This window comes from Myotis lucifugus, unplaced genomic scaffold (genome assembly GCF_000147115.1).
Source record: "Myotis lucifugus unplaced genomic scaffold, Myoluc2.0 scaffold_773, whole genome shotgun sequence".
Lineage (NCBI taxonomy): Eukaryota > Metazoa > Chordata > Mammalia > Chiroptera > Vespertilionidae > Myotis > Myotis lucifugus.
In genome coordinates this window covers 23,320-43,956 of record NW_005871821.1, presented here as the reverse complement: position 1 = coordinate 43,956, position 20,637 = coordinate 23,320, and the positions used below count along the sequence as shown (strand labels likewise).

The 20,637-nt window shown below is 40.2% G+C and overlaps 1 protein-coding gene across 1 annotated transcript; it reads right to left on the bottom strand.

Annotated features, from left to right (window-relative positions):
- Positions 1 to 6,069: 6,069 nt before the first annotated feature.
- Positions 6,070 to 7,023, bottom strand: LOC102423960 (olfactory receptor 7A10-like). Its single transcript, XM_006106149.1, has one exon. The coding sequence runs from the start codon at positions 7,021 to 7,023 to the stop codon at positions 6,070 to 6,072; it is 954 nt and encodes a 317-aa protein (XP_006106211.1).
- Between the last annotated feature and the right edge of the window lie 13,614 nt (positions 7,024 to 20,637).

Below are 20,637 nucleotides of genomic sequence, written 5' to 3'. Positions count from 1 at the left end.
TTTGTTTGTCACTTTATTTTGTTCATGGATTTCACAATTAAGTGAGATCATGTGATACTTGTCTTTCTCTTAGTGACTTATTTCACTTAGCATAATACTTCCCAGGCCCCTCCATGCTATTTCAAAGGGTAAGAGATCATTCTTTTCCACAACTGCATAGTATTCCATTGTGTAAATGTACCACCATTTTTTTATCCATTCTTCAATGGATGGGCACCTGGGCTGTCTCCAGATCTTAGCTATTGTAAATAACGCTGCTATGAACATATACTCTTTCTGATTAGTGTTTCAGACTTCTTAGGTTATATTCCTAGAAGTGGGATGACTGGGATGACTGGGTCAAATGGCAGTTCCATTTTTAATTTTTTTGAAGAACCTCCACACTGTTTCCACAGTGGCTGTATCAGTCTGCAATCCTACCAGCAGTGTCCTAGGGTTCCCTTTTCTCCACATCCTTACAAGCACTTGTTGGTAGTTGATTTATTGATAGTAGCCATTATGGCAGGTGTGAGGAGGCACCTCATTGTGGTTTAATTTGCATCTCTCTGATGATTAGTGACGTGGAGGATTTATTCATATGACTGTTGGCCATTTTTGTGTCTTTCTTTGGAGAAGTGTCTATTTAGGTCTTCTGCCCATTTTCTGATTGGGCTGCTTGTCTTCCTTTGGTCTAGTTGTATGAGTACTTTATATATTTTAGGTTTGCTTTTTATTTGAAACCTAAGAGCAGGAATTGAGGCAGGAGAAGGAAAAGCAGGGTCATTCATGTGGTCAGATGTTTAGGTTACTCAGTGTTTTCAAAAGGGGAATTTTATAACATGTTAATTTTTGTGTCAATATCACAAAAATTCTGCGTCTGTTCCTGTGTGTAATTCCAAATGAACTTTGCTCCCTAGATGTATCCATTGTATGTAAAGTTTCTTCCTTTGCTTGTTTTAGAAATGCTTCTAATTAAAAATAAAATTGCATATATTAATTATTCCAAAACAAAACAATGAAATCTATAATAATAAAAGCATAATATGGTAATTAAATCAGACATCCGAACGTCTTTCTGGACATCATTCTGGACATCCTTCTGAACGAAGCTGTGGTGGAGGGGGCCGAGGCAGTTAGGGGCAATCAGGCAGGCAGGCAGAGTGGTTAGGGGTGATCAGGTAGGTAGGCAGATGAGCAGTTAGGAGACCGTGGTCCCATATTGTGAGAGGGATGTCTGAGTGCCGGTTTAGGCCTGATCCTGCAGGGCCTAAACCGATATTTGAACATCCCCTGAGGGGTCCCAGATTGTGAGAGGGTGCAAACCGGGCTGAGTGACCTCCCCCACCACGCCCCTGCTGCTGTGCATGAATTTCGTGCACCAGGCCCCTAGTTTAAAATAAAAGGGAAACTTCATGGGTGAAGGCAACATGCGTGCTTATGTAGTAGCTTTGTTATGCACCTGGCAAAATAGTTATTTGTGATGGATGTGTTTGAAATAACAGCTTATTCAAACACATTACTGTATTTTATACCTAATTTCCAGATTTCAGTGTTGTATTTAGCTGAGCATCCAGAAAAACTATCATAGTTACGTGAAAAATTTGAATACCAAATATCTATCTGCCAGAGGAATCTACTTGGAAATATACATGATAGGTTCAGAGACAGTGAGTTACCATTTATATGACATTCCGAGCTAAAGATGAGGTAAAGCTCCTGAGGCTTCAGAAGGGAGGAAGGACATTGCAGGACAATGAGAAGAGCAGATGTTCAGTAATTAGAAATTTGCCCTGCCCTATTTATAGGTCATAAAATGTTACTAGTATCTGATGATAACTCTTATTATTGGCAAGACCCAAAATTTAAATTCTTTAAGCGAGAGGTAAAAGTTTCTCTTGGACTCCCAGGGTCTCATTGCCTTCAGCTCAAAAACAATCGAAGGACATGTCTTGGGGTGACTCATTCTGAACCCTTACAATAGTGACCCAGTTTCATTCTTTTGCCTGTGGTTGTCCAGTTTTCCCAGCACAGTTTATTGGAGACACTGTCCTTTCCTCATTTAGCATTCTTGGTTGCTTTCTCCTAAATTAATGACCTTATGTGTGTGTTTACTTCTTGGCTCTTTATTCTTTTCCATTGATCTATGTGTCTGCTTTTATGCCAGTACTATACTGCTTTCATTACTATAGCTGTATAATATAGCTTGAAATCAGGGAATAGGTTGAGTCCAGCTTTGTTTTGCTTTCTCAGAATTGCTTTGGTTAATCAGGGTCTTATGCAGTTCCACACCAATTTTACGTTTGTTTTTTTGTGTGAAAAATGACTCTTCAGCCCTCAGGTGTAAGACAGTGGAATTCTATTTCTAAATGCTACTGACTTGCAAATATAAAGTGCCTCACATCCAGCCAGGTTGAGATCTTGCTGCTCTCATAGCTGGTCAAGGTGGCCATAGTAGGGGCCAATCAGTTGCCCCAGGTTGGAATCTACCTCTAAATGTGGTTGTATAACTGGTTGAATGATATCTTAGAAATAAGAACACTTGTTCATGCACTGCTATAGCAGAAGAAGAACGAATACTGATTAGGAGAGCAGACTCTGGAGCTAAGTAACCTGTGTTTGTGCCCCAGTTTCAGCACTTACTAGCTTTATGATCTTGGGCAATTTTCTTAACCTTCTGCTTCCTCAATTTTCTCAACTTTACTTAATAAAGTTATTGTGTCAGTTAGTGATTTTCGTGTATTAAATTGCCTGAGTACTCCATAACTTAAAGTGTGTAAGTAGGGATGACTGGGTAGATCTGGTCTCTCTTATGCTTCTGGTCAGGGCAGTGGTTCGGCTGACCTTGGGTGAGTCTCTCACACAAGTATTGGATTGACTGGTGGCTGGCTTGTCTCGTGGCTTCAGCTGGAACACTGGGGCTGGAGGCTTATTCCAGATGGTCTGGGCTTGTTTACACAGCCATAGCAGAGTTCTAAGAGACAGATGTGTGCAAGGCTCAGAATTAGCCCAACATCACTTCTACCACATTATTCTGGTCAAAGAAACCCATAAGATTCAAGTGGTGGGCAAACAGACTCAATCTGTTATGGGGGTGAAAGTTATATTGGAAAGAGAGAATACAAGGAGTCCATTGATAGGGATCATTGATGCAACCAGTCCCCATCATTGTTAATCTATTCTATTAGCTTTCTTTGGTAAAGGAATTTGTGTTGAAATTTTACATTAAGTAGAAGAAAAAAATCTAAAGTCAATTTGGTGATTCTGCTCCATTAACAGATCTAGTGAATTCCCAATTTCATAAAATTGAAACCAAGCCTGAATCCCTTCTCAACCAAACCCTCTACCCTCCAATGTCTCATTTGTAAGGAAAAAGACCTGAGTACCTTTTCCTTATATTCACCAAAGTAACTTTTTCAGACATAAATCAGGGTCTTGTGGCACTAGTCCCCCATCTGGAATCTGTGATAACATGGTGACACATACCTTGAGTTGGTTTTAAAAGAACTAAATTTTTCTACCAGATAGAAAAACCACTGACTCTCATGGACCACAGTCACATAAATCCCAGGCTAGCTGACATTGGATGACTGATGATCACAACTCCTAAAATATCTCATTGTAACACCAGCTCCAACCAATCAGAATATACCAATGAGCTGATCACCCATTGAAGACCCCTAGCCCCGATTTCACCCTTTAAAACCAACTGCCAGTAAAGGAACCAGGAGTTCAAGTTTTGAGCACTAACTTTCCCATTCTCCTTGCCCAGTGCTAGCAATAAAGTGAATTTAATCTTTCCACTACAAATCTCATGGTGCCTGGTGGACAAGTTTATGGATATTTTGTGTTTAATATTGTGAATGTCCATACTATTGTTAAAGAGAAAACCATATGCCCAATTTGGCATAACTCCAGTTAAAAACCCATGATGCTAAATCTAGATTTCATACTGGATTTAATGGAAGTTTCCACCTCTCCCAGAAGCTTAATTTTAATCAACCAGCCTTGAATTTCTGGTCAAGTACCACTAAGGTAATCTGTTATGTGGGCCCTCCCCATCCCCCACAGAAAGAAGAGGGAATCTGTCTGATATAAATCCTTTCTCTCCTCTTCCCCAAAATAAAGGATGTCATGGCCCCCAAATAATCCCCTTTTCTCTGTTTTTATAGCTACTTTGTCCCTCCTTGTTTCCTATAAAAACCTTCTATTTTGTACACCCCTCTGAGCTCCCCTTTAGTTGCCAGGTAGGAACTTTTACCTCTCCCTTAAAGAATTTAAATTTTGAGTCTTGCCAATAATAAGAGTTATCATCAGAGATAACATTTTTGACCTATATTGAGGGTAGGGCAAATTTCTAATTACTGAGCATGTTTTCTTGTTATTGTCCTACAATGTCCTTCCTCCCTTCTGTAGCTCCAGGTGCTTTACCTCATCTTTAGCTCAGAATGTCATATAAACGGTACCTCGCTGTCTCTTTCTGTCTCTGAACCTTTCATGTATGTTTCCAAGTAGATTCCACTGGGAGAGAGATATTTGGTAATCAAGTTTTGCCAGTAACTATGGTAGTTATGATTGTTCCCTATAAATCTCAGTCTATTGATAATGATGCAATAGGACAGGAATGCCTGGGCCCTGGCTTGGGTCCTGCTTTTTTCTCCCGAGACCAATCCCTATGTGACCAGATGGACTCTTGCGGTCCTTATTATAATTGCCACAATTGGACCCTCAGCGAAATAAAACAATAAAACTTGGAAATTATGTATGAAATACAGTAGCATGTTTGTAGCACAAGTACTTGACTAAGCTTTTTTTTTCAAAGACATCCATCTCAGATAATCATATTGCCAGATGCATGACACTGCTACTACATAAGCATTCATGATGCCACCACCCACAAAGTTCTCCTTTTATTTTTATCTTTTCTTTTTTTAAAATTTCTTTATTGATTAAGTTATTACATATGTGTCCTGATCCCCACTTTGCCCCCCATTCCTCCCACTCATGCCCTCGCCCCCTGTTGTCTGTGTCCATTGGTTAGGCCTATATGCTTGGTTTGAAACTTGAAATATATGCAATTTTATTTTAAATTAGAAGCAATTTCAATACAAGCAAAGGAAGGAAATTTGCATTAAACAATGGATATATCTAGGAAGCAAAGTTTATTTGGAATTAAACACAGATTTTGTGATTTTTACACAATATTAACATATTATAAAATTCCCCTTGTAGAAAACCCTGAGTAACCTAGATAACTGACCAGAGGGGTGACCCTGCTTATCCTTCCCCTGCCCCAATTCCAACTCTTATGTTTTAAAGAAAAAGCAAACCCACAAAACCCTGGCCATTCTGCCTTGGACCCCAATTCAGGCAGAGCCCTTCAGTCGAAGTCCATTTCCTATCTTCTATCTGTCTGTCTGTCTCTCTCTTTCACACAACACACACACACACACACACACACACACACACACACACACACACACACTTTCCTGTGTGGCATTTGGGCATGCTGGACCTGTGAGTAATAAAACTTACATGTTCATAGTTCCATGATGCTTGTTGCAATCATAAGGACCATAAGGATCCATGTAGTCATAACACTGACTCTGGTCTGAGGAGCAAGTAGTAGGACCCAGGCCAGTGCCCAGGCTTCCCTATCCTATTGCATCACTATCAATAGATGGAGACTTATAGGGGAGAATCATAAAGTCTACAGTATCAGGAGGATCTGTTAAAGTACTGATGTACAAAGAATGAGGGACACATGGTGAACACAAGAACAAATTACTTACAATGACATGTCATTTGAGAAGAAATTATTGTTAAGACATCAATGTTGTTAGTCAATTAAAAGAAAACTTCTAAATATTTCTGATCAAGGTTGGAAAAAAGTTTGTGAGGTAAAAAAAGACAAAGGGAACAACTGTCATATAACAGACAAAGCAGAAAGCTGAATAAAATGGCTACTTAAATTGTATAGAGAAGTTGAAACAAACAAAGGAAATTCAAGGACAGAATAAAAGGACCAAGTCTGAAAACTACAATGTGATGAAAGAATCTCAATTTCCAGTTTTGAGTCTTGGAGGACTTTTTCTACCTCAGGGTGGTTGTCCCTTTTCTACCTGCCATCCCATAGAATCTTTTCAGGGCCTTCTTTATGTCCCTGTTCCTGAGACTGTAGATGAAGGGGTTCAGCATGGGTGTGACCACAGCATACATCACTGAGGCTGCTGCACTTGAGTGTGAGCTGTGGGAAGCAGCAGAGCTGAGATACACTCCTAGGACTGTACCATAAAATAAGGAGACAACCCAGAGGTGAGATGCACAGGTAGAAAATGCTTTATACTTCCCCTGTGCTGATGGGATTCCACAAATTGAGGACATTATTTTAGAGTAAGAGTAAAGGATACCAGCAAGGGGACCAGCACCTAGTAGCGCAGCTGCAAAATATATCACCATGTTATTAAGAAAGGTGTCAGAACAGGCAAGTTGGTAGACCTGTTGGATTTCACAAAAATAGTGGGCGATTTCAAAGTCTGTACAGAAGGACAGCTGCGATACCATTACGCTTTGTAAGAGGGAATTCAGTCCACTCATGATCCAGGACACCAGAACCAGGAGTCCACAGAGCCGGGGGTTCATGATGACCATGTAGTGTAGGGGGTGGCAGATGGCTACAAAGCGGTCATAGGCCATTATGGTCAGGAGGATGTCATCCAGCCCTGCAAATAGTAGGAAAAAATACATCTGTGTGATGCAGCCTTTAAACGTGATGGCTTTCCTCTGTGTCTGGATGTTCACCAGCATCTTTGGGATGGTGGTGGAAGTGAAACAGATGTCTACCAAGGACAGGTTGGAGAGGAAGAAGTACATGGGTGTGTGGAGGTGGGAGTCTGAGCTGACAGCCAGGATGATGAGCAGGTTTCCCAACACAGTGATCAGGTACATGGAGAGGAAAAGCCCAAATATGAGGGGCTGCAGTGCTGGTTCCTCTGAAAATCCCAGGAGAAGAAATTCTGAAATTGGGGTATCATTGTTTCGTCCCATGTGGTGTAGGTGACTAGTAGGAAAGAAAAAATAGCATGATCAATTTTCAAACAATTGGCTATTACTAACACAATTGAAATGCTACAATTATATTTTGCAGTAAAGTAATCAATATCTAGTTTTTGAACACATCATCCCCTTTAAGACACACACCCCAACCCATGACATCTCTGATTAGGAATTTCTGTCCTCCTCAGACCTTTCCCCCTAGGTGGCCATGGACTACACAGGTTTTTTCTGTTGTTGTTGTTCGTTTTTTTTAAAAAAATCTTTATTATTGAGAGTATTACAGATGTCCTCCTTTTTCAACTCCATTATGCCCTTTACCCAGTTCCCATCCCACTGCAGGTCTTCACCTTGTCTGTGTCCATAGGTAATGCATATATGCATATAAGTTCTTTGGTTAATCTCGTCCCTACTCTTCCCCCTTCCCTCTGAGATTCATCAGTCTGTTCCATGTTTCTATGCCTCTGGTTCTATTTTACTCATCAGTTTATTTTGTTCATTAGATTCCTTGTTCATTTACCTTGATTTTTAGTTTCAATTATTGATAGATACGCTTTTATTGCCATTCTATTCTTCATATTTTCTATCTTTTTCTTCTCCTTCTTTTCTTCCTCCCCCTTCTCTTCCTGCTTCTCCCTCTCCCTCCTCCTCATTATTCTTTTCCTTCCTCCTCTTTTTCTTCTTCTTTGGAATTCCCTTCAACATTTCCTGTAGTACTGTTTTGGTGGGAATGAACTCTTTTAGCTTTTTCTTACATGTGAAGCTCTTTATTTGACCTTCAATTTTAAATGTTGGCTTGGCTGGGTAGAGTATTTTTGGTCTTAGGTCCTTGATATTCATCACTGAATATTTCTTACCACTCCCTTTTGGCCTGCATGTTTTCTGTTGAGAAATCAGCTGAGAGTTGTATGTGTGCTCTCTTGTAGGTAACTTACTGTTTTTCTCTTGCTGCTTTTAAGATTCTCTCTTTGTCTTTTTCTAAAATATGTATTTTTATTGATTTCAGAGAGGAAGGTAGAAGGAGAGAGAGATAACATCAATGATGAGAGTGGATCATTGATCAGCTCCCTTCTGTGCACCCCTTACTGGGGATCGAGCCCGCACCCCAGAAATGTGTCCTTGACCCTTCAGTCCCAGGTCCATGCTCTATCCACAGAGCCACACCAGTTAGGGCTACAGCTTAATAATTATTAATATCCTCACCTGATGGTGAAGATTGCAGTATCCATCGGCCTATGATGGTGGACAGATAATCAATATACTGTATGTAGAGAGCTTATGCATCTCCTTCTTGTGGGTAAATGAATGGTTACCACTATGAAGGGATGAGGCTAATTATTTTCTTCCTCCTCTCAAATGTCTTATTGTTTCCCAATACCTCGGTCTCCAATTCCACAGACATATTTCAGTTCCCTGTCATCTCTCCCATCTAACAGGCAGACACCCCTTTAGCCAAATATTCACATTGACTCAGAGAGAACTTTAAAGCTGATCATCGAACTCTCTGATTTAAATTCCTTCCCTGGTGATACCTCACTGGAGATAGAGGCCAAAATTCTATAGCTTCAATCATGAGTGTCTGTGAACTTTGGGCCAGCTCCACCCTCACAGAGCCCTGGCCTCCCTCATGCTGGTCTCCTAAACACTGAACTGAGTCCACTTCACCTGACACCGCAGCTTCAGGGCTCAGAGCCTTTATGGGCTCACTTTCCTCTGCTTGGGGTCTCCCCACTGGTCTTTTGGAATTTTCACCCCCGCTCCATCCTCCAAACTCCAACTCCTCTTTCAGAGAGACTGGATCCTCTCCTTCACGAACCTTTGCTTTTTCTAACATTAGCACAGGAAAAGGTCACTTTCTCATGCTCTTAATCTAAGTGTTAGGGCACCCATGGTGAGATTTTTATTTAATCCCGTGTCTTTGTTCCATGCTAGACTGTGAGTACCTGAGGCATATAGCATGTTATACAAACACCTACTGTCCCTCCAGATTTAGTTTAGTGTGGCTGATAAACGTGTATTCTATGACAGGATTCTATGAAGTTAGGTGTGGACGACATGCTTGAGGAGTGCTCTCCACATTCTGAGATCAGGAGCCATTAGGGTATCAGATTACAGTTGTAGAAATAGAATGAAATCAAGGAGGCACAAAAGAAAGTATTAGAGTATGTCATACACAGTGAGGGTACATACATAATCATTTCATGTTTCCCTTTGTTCTCTCGTGTGTGTGTGTGTGTGTGTGTGTGTGTGTGCATGTGTGTGCATGCGTGCAAAAATGCTGGATCACAATGTAAAAGGCACGTCTTATTTTGAGACACAGTAAAACAGATCTGGAATTCAACACAAGAAATGCAAGACCTGCTTAAAAAGCTATTTCCTGCTAATGAAGAAAAAGTAATAAGAGGGACGAGCCCAGCAGAGGGCCAAGTATAGAGAGAAGAGGGAGCCAGCATGGGTGCTGAAGTTTCCTCGGACTCAAGGAACCACACACAGACTGGACCTTCACTGGGCCTCTTGCCTCATCACAGCGTCCTCACCAGCCTCTGATCTAATGGTGATTCCTGCACCTATTCCATGTTTATTAGGTCACTCTGGTGTTTATATGGCTCAATAGCATCTTTCCTTTGCTATTTTTGGCTTTGAATTTTCATCTCCTTTGTGACACAACTGATTGGGGGGCACTAGTCCTGGTTCTGTTCCTTGTCAACCTACAAATCATCCCCAAACATTTTTTTTTATAAAATCCTGCTTATGCCACAGCAATTGATACCCTTTCTTCACATATTTATCCCTGAGAATGTGATATCATAGCACACTTATTTCATTGTACTGGGCCTTTTTTGTATAATGTGAGGTTAAATGAGCATGGCTCACTGATTTTGTTTATTTATGTAGTTTTATAAATGTTTGTTTTCATATGGAAAAAAAGTTAAGGTATGGAATATTCATAATATAAAAATGGCAGGGAAAATAAACATAGTTAAATATTGTGTATTCAAATAATGGCATTAATAAAATTGAATAAAATTATAAAACTAATTAAAAAAAGCAACCCCCCACCCCCCACCCCCCCAAAAAAAAACCAAGCAAAATTTTAATTACATCAGTATGGGTCTCCAATCCTAGATATATGGGCAGGATGTGGAAAAAAGCACACAAAAATATACTTTTAAAAGGCAGTGAAGAAAGCAGTATCTACAGTTATAATTTCTCCCTATGTAAACATAAATAGATTATGCTCCAAAAATAGATAGAAAAGATCATTAATTGAATGTGAAAGAATGTGTTTGCCAAGGTGAAAAATGTAGAACTGTTTATGTTTAAAAGTAATTGGTGAAGACACAATATGACAGACTGATAGAATTGACCTCACAAAATTAATACATTTTCATCCATTTCCCTAACTCCATCCATACCTATATAAAGGGATTCTATGCCAAACAGCGATGTTTTTAGGAGAACACTAGTTTCACATACTAAATGTATTAACTGCATACTTGCCCACCTAGCACACAGGTATGGTGGTCTCTCAGCTCTGAGCTGGCCTGGTTAGGCTCTCAGGTTACCTCAGGGGGAAATTCTGGGATGCATTCCTTGAATCTCCCCACAGCACCTGCTGCACTCTCAGACTCACCTGGATGGGTCTCTGAAAGGAAGGGCCCCTTGTAGAAGTCTGAATTGCTTCCTGGATGGTTAATGTTGGAGACTGAAGCTCTGTTCTCAGACAAAAGAGCAGGAAGGAGTCAAGCACTAGTTCCAGAGTCAGACTTAAGACTCCAAAAGAAACAAATATGTTCTTTTCCAGCCTAACGTTGCACATGTTGTGAGTCTGCTGCAGAGAAGATATTATTCCTCCCTGTAACTGCTCATTAGATGCTGTTGGCATTGTTGCTCCCACCTCTGAGCACCCGGTTTCCCTGTGGACACACTGGTCTGAACAGAATGGAAAAATTTCCTGCCGATTCTTTGCTCCCCAGGGATCAGGTTAGAAGTTAAGTGAATCCTGTTTTTGTTACTCCTTCTCCATGACCCTCTTGAGGTCTCATCTCCCAGCACCTTTCCCAACATTGAATTACATTTTCTCTAAAGTCCAAGACTGAGGAAACTGGCTTGACTAGGAACTTGGATTTTCAAAGTACTGACCTGTCGTGGGGCACAACCCATGATACCTCCAGAAAATTGCTATTTCTCTCTTCAACAAGGGAGAGAACTGTGTGACTTTGATGTAAAGCTTGGGCACCACCCTCCTTGGGTTCATGACACCTCTTCCAAATCAATGAGAAATTTCATACTTATATCAGAAGATAAGAGCTGCTACTTAGTCCCACATTATAAGACCTTTGTTAATTATGAGACATAATTATATAATTTAATGCTATCCAATCTGAGTTTAGTACCTTATATGCATTGTTTGATTTAAATTTTATAAAAGTTCTCTATCTGAAGTGATATAATTTTGAACTTCATTCTCCATTGCAGAAGTGGGGCTTGAAGAAGTTTAGTGACCAACCCAAAATTATAATCAGAGTAAGGAATAGGTTTTGATTAGAATGTGTCATGATGCTTTCAGTTCTCAAACAGTGCAGTGGTTCCCAAAGAGGGAATATCTGAAGGTAGACTGGTAAATACTTGCAATACCCAACACAAATAATTATGTCATATTAAGAAGGTAAAAATTCTTAGTCTAGATGAGACCTTCTCCAACTTCACAGTGCATATTATTGACTAAAAAATATTATTGCCTAGGTGTTTCATCACCAAGAGGATTTATTCAGAAAAAAAGAAAGTATTGTAACCCATGCATGTAGATATGACAAGCCACATGCACACTCTAGCCTGTGTGCCAAGATGGAGGGGTACTTATGGAGGGGGAAGGAAGAAGGAAGGGGCAGTTAGGACCATGGGGTTTTATAAACATAGAGTTCCTCTTGTAGGGCTCTCACAATTACATACAGTGTGAGAAATTCCATTAGTGCTATCCCCTCCCATAGACGCTCATGACTGGTTATGTTTGCTTAAATTGCTGTTAGTCTTTATCAGTATGAATCACCCACGATACTAGTTCAAGTTCAAATACTGATTCAGGAGATGCTGGTGGGCCCAGGATATCTGCATTTCTCAGAAGTTCCAGGAAAATGCTGATTTTGCAGTCCTGGTCTGAGGACCACTCTTTGAGTAGCAAGTTTTGGTCCTGTTGTGGAGTAAGGGGTAGGTAGTTGTAGGCCATCTTCACCAAAAATTGTGTTTGCTTAAGAATTTGAATGAAAGATATACAGTCATGCACTGCTTAACAAACAGGGACATGTTCAGAGAAATGCATCCATAGGCGATTTTGTCATTGAGTGTGAATCAGAAAGTGCACTTATGCAAACCTAGATGGTATAACCTTCTACTTCCCTAAGCTATATGGTATAGCCTGTTGTTCTGTAGGGGCGGAGAAATAATTTAACCTCTACCTTTCTGGGTTCTTGGCTTACACATCCTACACAATAAAAGGGTAATGCATGTAGACCGAACAGTGAAACAACCGGTATCTATGGTGCACAATGACCACCAGGGGCAGACACTCAAAGCAGGAGCTGTCCCTGGTGGACAGTGCGCTCCCACAGGGGGAGTGCTGCTCAGCCAGAAGCCGGGCTCATGGCTGGCTAGCACAGCAGCGGTTGTGGGAGCCTCTCCAGTTTCCATGGCAGAGCTAAGGATGTCCACTGCGACACATCCCCCCCTCCTACCCCCAGCCAGGGCTTCTGGACTGCAAAAGGGCGCAGGCTGGCCTGAGAGACCACCTGCCCCCTCCCACACCCGAGTGCATGAATCTTGTGCACTGGGCCTCTAGTCTTTGTAATAAAAGACAGATTGACAGGAGAAAAACAAACAAAGGTTTAATAACATGTATACCTCCTATATATGTGGGAGAGAACTAGGAAAACGAAGTAACTCCTGAAAATACCACCTTAACCACCATCATTAACTGAAGACAGAAAAAGGTGTTGAGGGAAGGGAGTCAGATATGGGAGGTTACCAGGGAAAACATAGTAAACAACGTAAGGTTGCTATGCAAGTTCAAGTCATTATCTTTTGCGTTGATATGAGTTTCTAGAAATAAGGTCACTGCCTCCCCATTCCTAGTACAGGCTCAGACAGCACACTCCTTTGTGGGCTGTGAGCTCAGACAGCATGGCAGGGGGGCCGGGAGTGTGGGGCTTGTGCAGTCCTCTAGGCTGATGCAGATTGGAGGGGAGTGCTTTCCCCAGGAAAGATGGCATTGGTCTCAATGTGGCTCCTTCTGCAAATATTTGGTTGTGAGACTTCTGTTCAGCTGTTTTCAGTTGGTTATTTAGGTTGATTTTTGTATAATTTATTTGTGATTCCAGTTTAGGGCTGGGAGGAGGAGAGAGCAACTTCCACCAGCTCTGCCGCCATCTTCCTCAACAATTCTACTTTACATCTTCGTGTCTAAATTTTTACTTCCTTTTAGTTTCATGTGAGTTTAGTAATTTGTTCTTTTAACTTCTATTCTCTCCAGTGTTTTCAAGTTTTCTTTAAACATTCAAGGTGAAAATATTAATGAGACTGTGTTGGACATATATGTCTATGTGTTGATTAGAAAGAAAATCATATAAAGTGTACACAGATGTATGCATACATAGACTCCACACCTGTGAAAGAGTTCTTAGACTCACCAAATATTTTATTTATTAATGGAATTGACTGAATTAGGTTTATCACCTCACATCACCACCAGAAATAAGGAAGCAGAGAATCAGGGTGATTACATGTACTCTTAATTTCTGTATGGCTCCTTTAATTCAGAAAAGTTTGCATTTTAAATACGTTCAGTTTATTTCATTCAATCACTCCAATAAGTTATTTAAAATAAAAACAATTTGTTAGAACCAATAAATGAATTCAGCAACATTGTGGGATACAAAATCAATTTACAGAAATCTGTGGTGTCTCATAACAAACTGTCAGAGAGAGTAATTAAGAAAATAATCCCATTTACAACTGCATTAAAATGAATAAAATACTAGGAGTAAACATAACCTAGGAAGTGAAAGACCTGTACGTTGAAAAGTATAACATATTGCTTGATGTTATTGAAGAAGACACAAAAAAAGGCCCTAGCCAATTTGGCTCAGTGGTAGAGCATTGGACTGCAGATGGAAGGGGCCTGAGTCCAATTCTGGTCAAGGGCACATGCCTGGGTTGAGGGCTTGATACCCAGTAGGGGGAGTGCAGGAGGCAGCCAATTGATGATTCTCTCTCATCATTCATTGATGTTTCTATCTCCCTCTCCTGTCCTCTCTGAAATCAATAAAAAAATATGGAAAAAGCCCTAGTTCGTTTGGCTTAGCGGATAGAGTGTTGGCCTGTGGACTAAAGGGTCCCACATCGATTCCAGCAAGGCCACATGCCTGAGTTGTGGGCTTGATCCCTAGTAGGGGGTGTGCAGGAGGCAGCCAATTGATGATTCTCTCTCATCATTGATGTTTCTATCTCCCTCTCCCTCTCCCTCTCTCTTCCTCTCTGAAATCAATAAAAATATGTTTAAAAAATATGAATGAAAACACAAGAATGGAAAGGTATACTCTGCTCACTAATTGGAAAAATTAATATTGTTACGCCATACCACAGGCTCAAAATGGCATCACTCATGCTAAAAGTCCAGGATGCCAAACCCAGATTTAATACTGGACCTAATGGAAGTTTCTACATCTCCCAGAAATACAATTCTAATCAACCAGGTTGGAATCTTTTGGTCAAGCACCAGTTAGGTAATCTGTCACATGGGCCCTCTCCATCCCTGTAGAAAGAAGAAGGAATCAGCATGAGAAAACCCTCTTGTTCTCATCTCCCAAAGAAAAGATGTCAATCCCCCTGCCCCCACCCCCGCCAAATCCTTTCCTTTCCTTTATTAATAGCCCCCTTAAGCTACTCTTTTTTTTCTTCAGTAAAACCTTCTAGTTATGTACAACCCTTCAGAAATTTCTTTTAGTTGTTAGATGGGATGCTGTCTGACTCATGAATCACTTAATAAAGCCAAATAGATATTCAAATTTACTAGATTGAATTAAAGAAATACCCAAAGCAATCTATAGATTCAATGCAATCTCTAGTCAGTCCTTGTTGTTGTGACCTCTAACCACTGCAGGGGGTTTCCTGCCATAAACTGTTCTCTCTCTGATCATGCCCAGAAATGGGGGCTTTGGTTTCTTTCTCTCCTGCCTCATATCCATATAGAAGCCACTGGGACATATGTACTTGATAATCAAGGTTCCCAGGTATTATTGTAGGTATTCTGGACACTGAGTTGAATAAGATAATAAAACTAGGAGATTAGTTATAAATCCTAGTAGCATGATACTAGTGTAAATACCTGACATTAAACTTTTGATGTATGTGGCATGTGTTTCAAAGACATCTATCTCCAATAATCCTATTGCCAGCTTTATGACAAGGCTACTAGAGAAGCGCTCCGGTCTCCCCTCCCAACTCTCTCTCTCTCTCTCTCTCTCTCTCTCTCTCTCTCTCTCTCTCTCTCGTTTTCCTCCCTCCCCCATTCTGAGACCTTCTGATGTGGCCCTTAGGATGCTGTGTATCCTCCAGGACCTGTGAGTAATAAACCTAGTGATTTCATAGATGCCTCATGATTGTTACAATTTTAATATGGACCACAAGAGCCCGTCCAGCCACAACATTGACTGTGGTCTGAGGAACCAGTAGTAGGGCCCAAAGGCCAGTGCCCAGCATTTTCAGCCTATAGCATTACCATCAATAGGCCGAGACTTATAAGGAACAATGATAAAGTCAACATTATCAGGAAGAGCATTAGAGTACTGATGTATAAAGAATGAGAAACATAAAAGTTAAAATTGAGGTTTTAGATTTTCCTTGAATGAAATTATATAAATAGTGTGAGTAACCAAGCAAAGTTTTTCCCAGCGAGTAATAAAAGTTATGCTATTCTATCTATAAAATAGGAACACTTCCTTACAATGATGTATGTCATTTGAGAATAAATTAATGTTCAGAAATCCATATTGTCTATGAAATAAACTGGAATTTACATTTCTGATCAAGGTTGGAAATAACTATGTGAGTTTAGAACAAAGGAGAAAGGGAAAGACTCTCTGTATAATAGACGTAGCAGAAAGTGTAATAAAATGGTTACTTAAATTGTATAGAGAAGTTGAACTCAAACAAAAGGAAATTTGAGGAAATAAGTAAAAGAAGCAAGTTGTACAAACTCAATCTGATTAATGGATCCTAATTTCTGGTTTTCAGTCTTGAAGCCTGGAAATTAAGTGCACTTTTTTTGATGTATGATGTATGTATGTGGAATATTTCCCAGAAACTTGTAATATGTTACTTTCCATTGCAAGATAGGATTAGAGTAGCAGATTGAATAGTTGGCTAATCAGCTGACTTTAAGGTAAGATTGGCCATAATAATGTAGATTGGACTAATGAAATCATGGTGGTTCTAACATTTGGAAGAGGAAGGAATAATTGTTGGAATCAGAGGGAGACTAAAGATGCTACACAGCTGGCTTTAAAGATGGAGAAAGGGCCATGTGGCATGAGAAACTGGAGTAGGAGAGGAAACGGATTCTCCCCTGGAGACTCCAGAAGTAACACGCCCCTACAGACATCTTTAAAAAATTACTATTTGATTTTTTTCTTTATTGTTGAAAGTATTACAGATGTCCGTCAATTCCTCCACTCCCTCCCACCCCCACCCAGTTCTCACTCCGCCCCAGTCCTCCACCACACTATTGTCTATGTCCATGGATTATACATATATGCGTATAAGCATATAAGTTCTTTGGTTATTCTCTGCCCGCCCCCTTCCCTGTGGGATCCATCAGTCTGTGCCATGTGTCCATGCCTCTAGATCTATTGTTTTGGTTGGTTTGTTATGTTCATTAGATTTCACAAATAAGTGAGATCATGTGATGTTTGTTTTTCTCTGAATGGCTTATTTCACTTAGCATAATACTCTCCAGATCCCTTCATGGTGTCTGAAAGGGTAATAGATCCTTCTTTTTTAAAGCTGCATAGTATTCCACAGCTTTTTAATCCATGCATCTACTAAGGGGCACATGGGCTGTTTCCAGATCTTAACGATTGTAAATAGTCCTGCTATAAACATAGGGGTGCATATATTCTTTCTGATTGGTGTTTCAGGATTCTTAGGATATATTCCTAGACATGGGACCATGAGGTCAAACAGCAGTTCGATTTTTAATTTTTTGAGGAAATTCCATACTGTTTTCCATAGTGGCTGTACCAGTCTGCATTACCACCAGTAGTGTACTAGGATCCCCTTTTCCCCACATCCTTGCCATCACTTGTTGTTTTTAGGTGTCACTGAGTTACCACCTGACATCTACCAAGTATATTATTGGATGTGGAAAAAAAGGAACCCTAGTACACTGCTGGTTAGAATGCACACTGTTGCAGCAATTGTGGAAGATAGTATGGAATTGCCTCAAAAAAATAAAAATCAAACTGCCGTTTGACCCAGAGATCCCACTTCTGAGAATATAGCCTAAGAATTCCCAAACACCAAATCAGGAAGAATATATGCACCCCTATGTTCATATTTATTTACAATAGCTAAGGTCTGGAAACAATCCAAGTGCCCATGAGTAGATGAGTGAATGAAAAAGCTGTAGTTCATTTACACAATAGAAGACTAAGTAGCTGTGAAAAAGAACTATCTCTTATCCTGTGTGACAGCATGAATGGACCTGGAAATTATGATGCTAAGTGAAATAAGCCAGTCAGAGTAAGAAAAATATTATATAACCTCAGTTTATGTGGAACATGATGAACAAAATAAACTGATTAACAAAATAGGTCCAGAGACATGGATACATAGCACAGACTGACACATGGCAGAGGAGATGGAGTTGGGGGGACAAGAAGGAATTAACCAAATATATGTACATTTGTATAACCCATGGACATCAACAATAATGTGGGAAAGGCTCGGGTGGGGGCACAGAGGAGAAAGGGGGACATTTGGAACACTGTGAACAATAAAAAGATATCTTCATTTAAGGCAATGATTGACTTTTTCATGGAAGATTCTAGCCTAGGTGATGACTGCCTACTATAACCTGCTTTTAGTTAGAAAGTTTTAATTTCAGGCCATCTTATGTGGTTGCATTAGGTTTCTGATTTTTTAAGGCTACTATGCAGGCCCCCACCCCTGTCCTGAGCTTTTCAGTTTTAGTATGTGGTACTTTTTTCATCTACATGACAAAATTTAGAAAAGGAGAAATATTTTGCTTAGAGCTATGGAGGAGTCACAATTGTAGACAGCACTGGAATTTTCAAGCAGAAAGGGAAATATAATTCATTAAAAAATACACTAAGGAATCACTGACCCAAATACAAAAAAGCCCCTTATATATGGACATCAATCTTCCATACTTTGATGACTACAGCATAAAAAGCAATACTTTGGAAGATTAAAAATGGCAGCAGAATAGGAGGATGCTGCACGGACATGCTTCCAGGAACAAGCTGGAATTATAACTGAAATAAGGAAAGGCTTCCTGAATAATTAATGGAAAACTCACAGGAGAGAACCCTGATACCCAAGGACAGAAGGTGGAGACCGCATAGAGACTGATAGGAGAGGTGGAGGCATGAAAGGGCTGGCTGGGCACCCACAAACGGCAACTGAATTCCTGGAGAGATATATCAGCTGTAGGGGGAGGGGGGGAGTGTGCCACTGAGAACTCTGGGATCTAATCCTGAAGTTGGACTCCCAGAAGAGAGCAGAAAACTGAGGAGGGTACCCATATAACATCTAGCTGTGAAAAGCAGTGGGGTGTCTGCCAGGGAGTGGCAGCTGAAAGTTAGCAGAACCCAGGACAAAGGACTTGGGGGATAGAGCTCAGGAGGCAGACACCCCAAGTTTCCTGGGTGAGTCATTCCCTCACACAGTGGAGGACATCTTTCCCACATAGACATTTGCCTTGCCTGGGGGGAAGACAGTTGACACACCCAATTGGAAAACACCTTGCCCTGAGGCCACTTAAGAGATTAGATGTAAAAATTAGCCTCCAGGCAGAAGCAACTGCCCCACCCTGTTGAAAAAACTCTCACCACACCTGAGGACAATTGCTTGGGGGCCAATTCAAGTCAGAATCCTATTAGTCTGCAGACAGAGGTGATCTTTGGAGGCTTTGTGTCTTTGCCTGATCTAATTAGTCAAAAACAGCCTTTAACACTGTCCTGCATTAGAGATTGAGAGGTATAGAGTATCTATCTAAAACATAGTCACAAACCCAAACAGAGAACCAAAATAAGGAAACAGAGAAACAACCCCCAAATGAAAGAACTAGCAAATTCTCCAGAAGAAGAGATAAATGAAGCAGAGATAAGAAATTTATCTGAAACAGTTCAGAGTAATGATATTAAAAATGCTCAATAGTATGAAAGAAGATATAGTAACTATAAAAAACGAACAGTCTGAGATAAAGAATGACATAACACAAATAAAGAACACATTGGAAGAAATACACAGCAGATTAAGGGAAGCTGAGGATCGAATCAGTGAGTTAGAAGACAGAGTTGAAAATGTCACTCAATTAGAGAACCAAAAAGAGAAAAACAATTAAAAAATAGGAAGAAAGCTTAAGGGAGCTGTGGGACAATATGAAATCTAACAATATTAGAATAGTAGGTGTGCCAAAAGAGGCAGAAAGGGAGAAAAGAATAGAGAAGGTGTATGAAGAAATACTGGTAGAAAACTTCCCTAATCTGGTAAAGGAAAAAGTTACAAAAGTTCAGGAGACACAGAGAACCCCAAATGAGAAGAACCCAAACAGACCCACACCCAGACACATCATAATTAAAATGCCAAAAATTAAAGACAAAGAGAGAATCTTAAAGGCAGCAAGGGAAAAGAAAGCTATTACCTACAAAGAAGTTCACATAAGGCTGACACCTGATTTCTCATCAGAAACTCCACAGGCTAGAAGGGGATGTCATGAAGTACTCAAGAGAATGGAAAGCAAGGATCTGAGACCAAGATTACTATATCCAGCAAGGCTATCATTCAAAACAGATGGTCAAATAAAGAGCTTCCCAGACAAAAAAAGGCTAAAGGAGTTCATCACCACCCAGCCAGCATTACAAGAAATGCTAAAGGTATTGCTGTAAGGGATTGCTGAAAAAGGAAACAGAGAGAGAAACCTAGCCATACTGAATTAAAATGGCTATAAATAAGTACCTCTCAATAATAACCCTAAATGTAAATGGAACAAATGGTCCAATCAAAAGGTGTAGGGTAGCTGAATGGATACAAAAACATGACCCAACTATATGCTGCCTATGAGAGCCCCACCTCAAAACAAAAGACACACACAGGATGAAGGTGAAAGGATGGAACAAAATTTTCCATGCAAATGAAAAAGAAAAGAAAAAGCTGGAGTAATAATACTCATATCCAACAAAATAGACTTTAAAAGCATCATGCTAAGTGTAATAACTCAGTGGGAGAAAGATAAAGATCATATGATCTCACTCATTTGTGGAATATAATGAACAACATAAACTGATAAAAATAGAGCCAGAGGGAAAAAAT